Here is a 9,507-nt window from a genome sequence, read left to right as displayed (position 1 = left end):
GGCAGTTTTCCATCTCGGCCATGCCTCTGCGAAAATTTCATAAGCTTTTACTCTTTGCGTGTATTCATTATTCATTACTTTGCAATTACGCAGATAGATATTAGCATCAAAAGTACAAAATGTGGAGCAAATATAGTCAGACCACTACATTATATTTTTGTCAATTTCAAAGAAGTTAGACATTCCGGAGCTAACAAAGTATATTTTTTCTTCACTGTACTCATGTATTCATTACTCATTACTTTGTAACTTTTTAGGCCATATTAGACACGAAAAGTAGTGAAATTAAACCTGGCCACAACTCATCAACGACTTCTAATAAATCATTTAAAAAGGCGGCGCTATTATATCGAAACTAAGACGATACGTTTTGGCAACTTTGAACAGAAAGAAGTGTTAAGCAATTCATACAAACAATCCTTAAAAACAACCCAAAAGGCTTATTAATAAATGATGTTGGGTGTTACTGGTAATTCTGGGAAGTTGAGACCAAGTCATGACATGAAATCCATTTTTGTTAGTCATGAATGGATTCCTGCTTTTATCAGCGAGTACTTTTATTTACTTTACGTATCAGATTTTAGATGAGGGCTTCTGTGAAGCCCTTTACTGGCGACGCGACCCGAACGTACAATTCATAGAACATTTTCATCATGTCCTCGACGTTCCAAAAATCGAAGGAGTAGCTGTTAAAACGGAAAAACAATGCAGGCTACGATGCTTAAACAATAGTCGCTGTTTTTCCACAAATATTGGAGCGTTAACTCTACCAAATGGAAATATCTCGTGTGACCTACTTCCAACTGACAAGTACAATGCATCCGAGAAGTTCAAAGCGAATAATAATTTCCATCACTATAGTATTAGGATGAGTATTAATCGCGTCTATTTTAATTTTGCATCTCTCCTCTGACACCGTTGCTCTAAAATTAAGGTGCATGTCTGAAGGTTCTACCTTACCTTCAACTGTGCGAGTCTTAAATTATTACAGCTCTTAATGGCTTAAATTATCTGACAGATGCCGCTCTAATACTCTAAGCATCGTTCGCTTTCACTTTCAATTTTAAATTTGAATTAGGACACCACACGACATTGCTGTGCAACCTAGACAGATAACGACCTTGGTCGTAAACATGTCGATATGGGATATACTAAAGCCTAAATTTCTCTGAACTACTCTCTTTATTATCTGAACGGTAGCCCAAAACTAAAATATAAAGTTTTTCGAACGGGACACATTTAGCCGTGATGCAAGCAGTGGATATGAATGTGATGCTTAAAATTCTGTCTGAATAATTTATTTGAATAACATATGAAGTAAATTTTAGCCGGATAACATAACTATCTCTTTATTCAAATGAAAACCTACTTGTAATTAAATTAATCTAGAACAATCGATTGCTTTTACATGCGTCATAGTACATCAGTGACAGTTTTTTTTTTTTTTTTTATGCCTATAATTATACTGTAAAGATATAAGCTCTCGCTGTAAATCAATGATTTGGTTCGATTTGACTGAGGTAATAATCTACTCTGTTTACTCGAAAGAGCTAGCTTTTTTTCACGACAACCACCGTCTTCTATAAAACGGCCCACGCTACTTTTAAACAATGTGGCCCTTATACATGACCTTGTAACTACTAAGCTCAGGTTTATGATCGGATACAAAACAGTTAACTGAACTGACTGAATCGGTTAGCTTGAAGTTTCTTAAGAAACGAAATTTAAACATATCAGGTAAGGCCTCCCGCAAATAGGCGCCGCGTGCGCAAGTCGAAAATTATACTAGGCTCCGAAAAACAGCTTGTCGAGTAATTACGTTGCTTGTGTTCGAAGGAATGCCTGTGAATTTTTTTTTAATCATCGGCTTTAAAATGCGTTTCCTGTTCATAGTATATGCCTTACATGAATTCTTGACGATTTTCTGTTAAGAGATAGCTTTTTATGCAACTATGTTGTGGAAATGGATGGCAACGGTTTGGTACACGAGACGAGTTTTAACGGAACTTTGTGAATTCGGACAACAATGTTGCAGGTGTTTGTATCGCTTTCAAAACGTGCAACATGCTGCCGCAACGAAACGTTACTTTTAAGTCTCCACGCACTGTGCACCATGTTACACGATATTGCTTTTTAACGAAACAATGTTGTGTTAAAAATCAGCTTGATCATCTTATCGTTTCGATAGTTAAAGCGAGGAAGGAAAAACCTATCTTTATATCTAAGTCGAAAACCACGTTCTCAAAACTAGTAGTTATTTATCAAATATATAAGAATTTCTTCTTCTCTGATTACTCAATTCATCACACTATACACTGTAGCTTTTCTTTTTTTGTTAATCTACAATATTTTTGAAATTGGCAACAAATAGAACAAACTGAACGAAACAAGTTCCGAAAATACTCCAAAGTCGTCTTAATATAAAGCTCGGAAATATTTTTTTTTCCTTAAATATTCTAAATACCTCAGAGGACATCCCAAGATTTCCGAAGATCATCCGAAGTTTTGCTAAGTTGGTCAAAGGAATCCCAAAGTCATTCTAAAATTCCCGAAGACAAATTGACGTTTTTTTTAAAAACATTAGAAACATTTGTGTAGACTAGGAAACCGTTGTGGAAGCAACATATATCGTGGACTACTGTGTTCTTGTCTCCGCCCTTCAGTTGGGCATTTTCTTCCGGCTCGATTAACTTTTACTAGCAATTATTTAATCAGAAAGTAAACCATATTATCTTAACGATCTAAATTGCTCCGAATTTACTTCTGATTGCCAGAGTCCTTGTGAAACTTTTCCCTGTCAGCACGGTGGAACCTGCCGAGCACTTTACGAGACTGACGACTACAGATGTACATGCAAACAAAACTATGACGGCAAAAACTGTGAGAATTTCAAAGGTAAGTTAAGGGTGCTTTCGTCTTCCTGTGATTTTTTTTTTTTTTTTCGTTATTCGTCTAAAACAAGTAAATATAGACAAATGTTTCCTGTAACACTGATAACTCTCGAGAAGTGAAAATGCACTGTCCAGTAACTGTCATTCGCAAGTATGGACTAGAATGAATAGCTGTTATTGCAGTTATCAGAGGCTTGACACACAAACGAAGCGAAAGGGTCAATTCTGCATTGTACTGACCCTTTCACCTCGTTTGCATGCCTTTTAAGGCAAAAGAATACTTGACCACAAACTCAACTGCCATAACAGCTATTTGACTGATACAAACAGCGATTTCTATTGTTTGCTTGTTTTTTTGTTAGTTTACGTGTGTGTTTCGTTCGTTCGTTCTGATTGTTTTTTGTTGTTGTTGTTGTTGTTGTTGTTTTTGTTTTTTTGGTTGTTTGCTTGATTTTTTATGTTTTTTGGTTGTTTTCAGATTTTATAGAAGTTTTTTAACTGTCATCCTCAGGAGAGTTCTAGATGTATTTCGCATTCACCAAAAAACTTTTTGTTTGCCCATGAGTTGATGCAGCCGAGCAGTTTAATTTTGAAAAAAACAAACAAACAAACAAACAGATACAAATAATACATAACAAGTTTTAAAATCACAACTGGCGGGAGGCGAACCAGTTGAATGTTTCCAAGCGTGGCTGAAGTCAGTGTAAAGATCTTCGAAAAAAAAAAAAAAAAAAAAAAATATTCGAATTCTTAGGCGTGACAGACAGAGGGCCAGAACTGGACTAGTTATAGCCAGACTAGCAGCTTCCATTATAAACGAGCGACTGTAGAACGACAACCGACTACTTTTTACTCAGTGTGAAAGTTCTGAATTCGAATATCTGGCAACAGTCTGTATTAACTTGTATTGTACTACAACTTTGAAAAGTAATGAATTTTTATGTCTTTCTTGCTTTTTAATTGGCTTTTTGGCAGACGAATGACATGCGGTTTAGTAGCACTTTTTTGCCATATAGTCATGGAGACAGAAAAAGGCCAGCTCTTTTCAATCCAACTTTAAGCGGGAAGATTTCAATAAATCCTGCTTGTTTTGAAAATAAAACAGTGATACATGGACTCTCTCTCCCTTATTAATTAATTCATGAGTGCTTTAATTGTGGCTTTGCTCCTTAGCGTAAAATCTAACTCCAGAAGAATGATCCCGTTACTTCTTACATATACCTACTGATGAGGCTGGCTAGAATATTGAACGCTAACATTGGGCTGGGTTGTGGTGTTGTAAGTTTTTTTTTTCTTTTTCTTTTTTTCTTATTTTGTAGCGGTCACGGCAGAATACTTGTACGACTGCATCGTATATTTCAAGGAACCAGTATCAGACAAAATACTCAAGGGTCACGTGATATGAACTGAGAGAGTAATTGACGAGGGGAGCTGTCGAGTGAAGTGTTTCTTCGAGCCCAACTGTGTGTCCGTGAATGTTGGACCCAAAGAAGAGGACACCCACATGTGCGAACTGGACAATAGCACCGATGAAACCCCAACACTATCCGCCTTGTTGGAAGGAAAACTTTACACATACTATGACATTGAGGTATGAAAAAAATAAAAAACAAAAAACAAAAAAAAAACATGGATTTTCTTCCTTGACAATTCATCCTTACAAGTTTGCAAACGAAATAGCACGAAGATCAGTTTTCATTGCGATTGCGACAGACCCACTTAACCAAAACATGTAACTGTTCCATTTGTTTTTGTGGGTAATATAGCAGTTGTATAATTTTTTCGAACCCGTGACCTCCGCGATACCGGTGCGATGCTCTATCCCGTTGAGGCCCTGATTTTTTCAGGCTTCTTCTTTCCAATTGCTTAAATTGGAAAATTAACTGCGATGATCATTCTTCACTTTCATCTACAACCGCAGTTCATATAAACTTCACATCATTTCACTCCTCACGGGAAGATATGAACTCAATTAATTGACCTCGCTCCCAATGTGTGGCTTCATAGCTCAGTTGGTAGAGCATCGCACCGGTATCGCGGAGGTCACGGGTTCGAATCCCGTTGAAGCCCTGATTTTTTCAGGCTTCTTCTTTCCAATTGCTTAAATTGGAAAATTAACTGCGATGATCATTCTTCACTTTCAAAACTTAATAAATCGAAAACCATCCAGTGGAAAATTTGGCTAAGAAATTGTGATGTTACAGAAGATAACTAAATAAGACACTTCTCCAAGTTTTCAGAGGCCTGTGCGTTTCCCCAAACTTGAGATATACGTCGAAATGTCTCGCAGAAATCTGCAGAGCCCAATATGAAAACGCTACGTTGGTTTTCATCCGTGGTACACCAATATGGCAGCCGGAAAATGGTGTAAACATCTGGAACTCATTTTGGCTATCTAGGCGACTGGTTATCAGTACTGAGCAACCAATCAGAAGTGAACAACCAATCATTTACTTAAGCACCTTTCCTAATGCTCTAACTTCTAAAAAGGCTCGAAATCATGAGATAAGTATATATTTTTCAACAAACTCGATCGTAGCCTTGTTGCACGCACCTCCATAACCCTGAAACTCAAAATGCTCTGGTTTCCAAACGAAACACGCTATTGAGCCGTAAAATTGTAATCCGATTAAAACATACCACCTTTTATGCCTGATGAAGATAAAATAGTTGGTGGCTCTTTAGTTTCGGATTGTAGAAAGTGATGACGTCACGTGAAAACGATCTATACTCTTTCTTAAGTTGTCGACAGCACAGTGCAGTACAATGCTAGTGACCAGGCCCGCGCGGCCTAGAAAAATACGCTGTTGTTTTGGAACGAGCCTTAGGTATGTGAAGTTTTGCTTTGGCGTGTTTCCAGTTTGAGAAGTTCAAGCGTGTTCCGTATGTACTAATCAAGATCGTCAGTGACCAGTTTTTCATGCTTGACAGTACATGAACAGCGAACCTCACATACCCCGAGCGTGAGTTTGCACCGTGCCAATAATGAGTGACAATAATGAGTTTTGAGTTTGGATTGTTTCGTCTTCATCCTGCGGCCGGCAACCGGAACGTTAAGATTTTTGGCGGCTGCAATTTTATTAAAGCATTAGACCGCTCTTTCTTTCGATTTAGCGGTGCAACGAAACCCCACGCTGGATGTTTGGAGTACACGAGAAAAGCTTATAAATCACCCACTAAACGCTTTTGGGAACAACATTATTGAAAGGCTACAAGTAAAAATAATTTAAAACAATATAAAATAAATCTTATCGTTAGCTAAGGTATATTAGCCTCTTAACTAAATTGCTCTAAGGCAAGGGCAAGGTCAGACTCAGCAATTTGCAGCTCGACAAGCAAACGTTAACTGGAGGATTTTCAATGGAAGAAATGCTAAGCCGTGTTAAAGATACATTATTGGGTTACTGTTTTTTTAGATTTACGTTAATGTGGTTGAGTTGATTGCAGATTGTCAAGGAGCTCTTGGTATGGAAAACAGTGCAATTTCCGATGCTCAGATAACTGCCTCGTCACAATTTTGCGCCAATCATGCCGCTATCCAGCGAAGACTCCACTTCCAAGCCACTGGAGGATTGCAAGGAGCTTGGTCAGCTCGCACAAACGATGCTAATCAGTGGCTCCAAGTTTACCTGGGTAGTGAGTCTATTACAATAACAAAAGTAGCCACCCAAGGACAAAATGGTTGTTGCTCCCAATGGGTTACTAAGTTCAATCTACAGTACAGTGAGGACAAGGTGAACTTTCGGTACTACAGAGAACAAGGGGAAACCGAAAAAATGGTAAAGTACATTTATGTATTGCAACAAAATTTCACTGCAGGCTTCAAAAGCTTTCCCGGCGTGCACAGGCTGTCGAAGTCATCATTAGAACAGCAAATCATCATGAATGCCTGACATGAAGATTCCCTGAGTTTAGAGATTAAAGTTTAGTCCTTAGAAATTTCTTAAATTATTCCTTACTGTGGTCGCATGTTAATCTAATTTTCTTCCACTTTCAATAAGTTAATTAACTTGCCTCAGTGCATAAGAAAACATAAACATTTAGGAATTGACAGACATTTATGCTACCATAGACTACCGAAGTGTACTTTAGAAGACAGTCAGTTTTCAGTTTTAAAGTGTGACTGATAAAGGAAATGAGCCGTGCGTTAATTCCCTTAAGACTCTTTTGCGCGCTATTTTTGTTGTTCATGTTTACATGGTATTTGTGTCTTAATTAATTCTCGGGTTATATTCGAACTCATGCTCATTTTTAGTCAAGTTGACGTAATAAATACTTGACCAAACGTCGAAACATGTTCGCCCATCTTAACCAAAATGGTTTTATCGGAGTCTGTGCTGGCTCCCTAACAAAATTTTATTTTATTGTTTTAGGAATTTCCTGGGAACATAGACGAAGATAGTGTCGTTCTTCATGAACTGAACCCACCAATTAAGGCGCGTTACATTCGTTTTCGTCCGGTTAATTGGAATAGTCACATATCAATGAGAGTGGAGCTCTACGGCTGTTCAAGAGGTAAGTTATGTAATTTTAATTCACGCAGCAGTTTGCACTTCTCCATATCCTGTGTAAGACGTTGTCTTATAATGGGCAAATAGATAACACCCGGAAAGAAAGCACAAGCTTAAAGGGTACTAAAAACTTCCGCTAGCGTTTCTATATCTTGGCGGAAACAGGGAAATGTTTACTATTTCCTAACAATTTAACAGCTAAAACCGTATAACATTATGCGTATAACATTGTGCCATTTTTAAGTCAAGTGGTGACCAGGAGTTTTCGTTTCTGGTAAGAAAGCACACTGTTCAAATACAAAAATGAAAAGAAACAAACAACATCGCGGAGGTTTTGCAGTGTGTCTACTTCCTCTCCTCGTCTGTATTGCACGAGCAACTCGCAGTTTTTCCTAACCCCGTTCAGCAAATACATAGCCAAAAAAAAAAAAAAATGGTTGGGGGGGGGGGGGGGGGGGGAGAGTGGTTGAATAAAATTGGAGGGAATGAACTAGGGAACCATGTGGCAATTTGGTGAATAAAAGGGAGAGGGTCATGTGATTTAGCTACTTCCAGGAGAGTTTACTCAATGAGCCAAACAAGAAAACGAAGGGGAAAAAAAAATGTAGCATGATATAATAGGTCACAATGCCAAAAAATTGAGCTTTTTGAGGTTTAGGAGACTACTTAAATGACAGTTAGTGCAAAAACGACAGAAGACCCTGACACAGGTGTGGTTGATGAGAACACCCTCATTCATTTCGATTCCTCTCAAAGCAACGACTGGCTTCGAATGTCAGGCCAATACTCAAAATTTAAAATAGAACATTTTCTTTCCAAAATCTAAACTATACATGTTTTCCAATATTCCTCTCTCTTGTCTCTTATATAAATATGAAAAAGCTGGAGGCTGACTCGAAAACATAACAAGTTATTTAGCCGCCAGTATCGTTTAATTAACAACCAAGTTCTAAATTATCTTAATTAAACTACTTCTTTCAATCTAAATACACTTTTATTATGAATAATCTTAGTATTATGAAGGATAAACTTACCGTGCGAGCAAAACGTATTTATTTATTTATTTATTTATTTATTTATTTTTTATCAAAGACAGGCTAGCAAAAATCATTTTATCTCTTGTCGAAGATAACGAATTTTTGGGCTACACCCTCCTATTAGGCGGGGTAAAGAAAGGACAAACACCTGCTTGCTTTGTTTTCTCCTTCAATACAATTTAACAAGCACGTCGTGCTTTAATTTTTTACTGTTCAATGCTCTAACCGTTAAAAAAGGAAGAAACTCCGGCTAAACTCTTGAGTTAACTTAAATGAAAAAACAAATAAATGATTGAATAAATGAATAAATAAAAACAATAAATAAAATTAGAAAATCCATCATTGTATGATCTGGCTTTCCATACAACGCAACTATTACCAACTCGCCTCTTTATTCTTTAATAGCATGCACTGCTTACTGGAAGCAATTTGAAACCTCCATGTATGCTGTATTCTCAAGAGCAAAGTCTTGGAAACATGCAGAGGGATTTTGCAGGTCAATGGATGCTCAGCTGGTGAAGATCGAATCCAGAGATGAAAGCGTTTTCATTAAATCCCTACTTCAAGACTTAAACTCTAACTCAAGCTCTCGATTCCACTGGATCGGCCTTACCGATATTGAGGTTGAAACCCACTGGAAATGGTCTGATGGAAGCTCATTGGGCCCGTATGAAAACTGGGCACCCCAGCAGCCAGATAGTTCTTCTCTCGACAGAGATTGTGTTGGCTTATATCAAGCTTGGTGGCATGATAGATCGTGTCTGTCTAAACATAGGTTTATGTGTGAAAAAAAAAAAAAAAAAAAAAGACTGAGGTAGCCTGAAAAATATACCCTGTCCTTCCGTGATAATGATTTTTATTTCACCGTGAAATCGGCCTTGACGTAGGCATAAGCACAAGCGCAAGCACAAGCACAAGCACAAGCACAAGCACAAGGATCTTTTTTTTTTCCTTCTTCTTTTGCTTGCGCTTATGCTTGCGTTTGCGCTGCAACAAGTGAAAAGGAAATACCGCTCAGGCATAGCACAAGCACAAGGATATTTACCACATGTGGTTAAGTTTGGCCAA

At 37.7% G+C, this 9,507-nt stretch overlaps 1 protein-coding gene across 1 annotated transcript; it reads left to right on the top strand.

The window, feature by feature from the left end:
* The first annotated feature begins 6,200 nt into the window (after positions 1-6,200).
* LOC145480474 (lactadherin-like) lies at positions 6,201-9,257 on the top strand. Its single transcript, XM_081458726.1, has 3 exons — positions 6,201-6,670; positions 7,265-7,406; positions 8,845-9,257. The coding sequence occupies exons 1-3, from the start codon at positions 6,359-6,361 to the stop codon at positions 9,255-9,257; spliced, it is 867 nt and encodes a 288-aa protein (XP_081314852.1). The 5' UTR covers positions 6,201-6,358.
* The last annotated feature ends 250 nt before the right edge of the window (positions 9,258-9,507 follow it).

This window comes from Orbicella franksi, chromosome 3 (assembly GCF_964199315.1).
Source record: "Orbicella franksi chromosome 3, jaOrbFran1.1, whole genome shotgun sequence".
Taxonomy (NCBI): Eukaryota; Metazoa; Cnidaria; class Anthozoa; order Scleractinia; family Merulinidae; genus Orbicella; species Orbicella franksi.
This window is presented reverse-complemented; position numbering and strand designations above follow the sequence as displayed.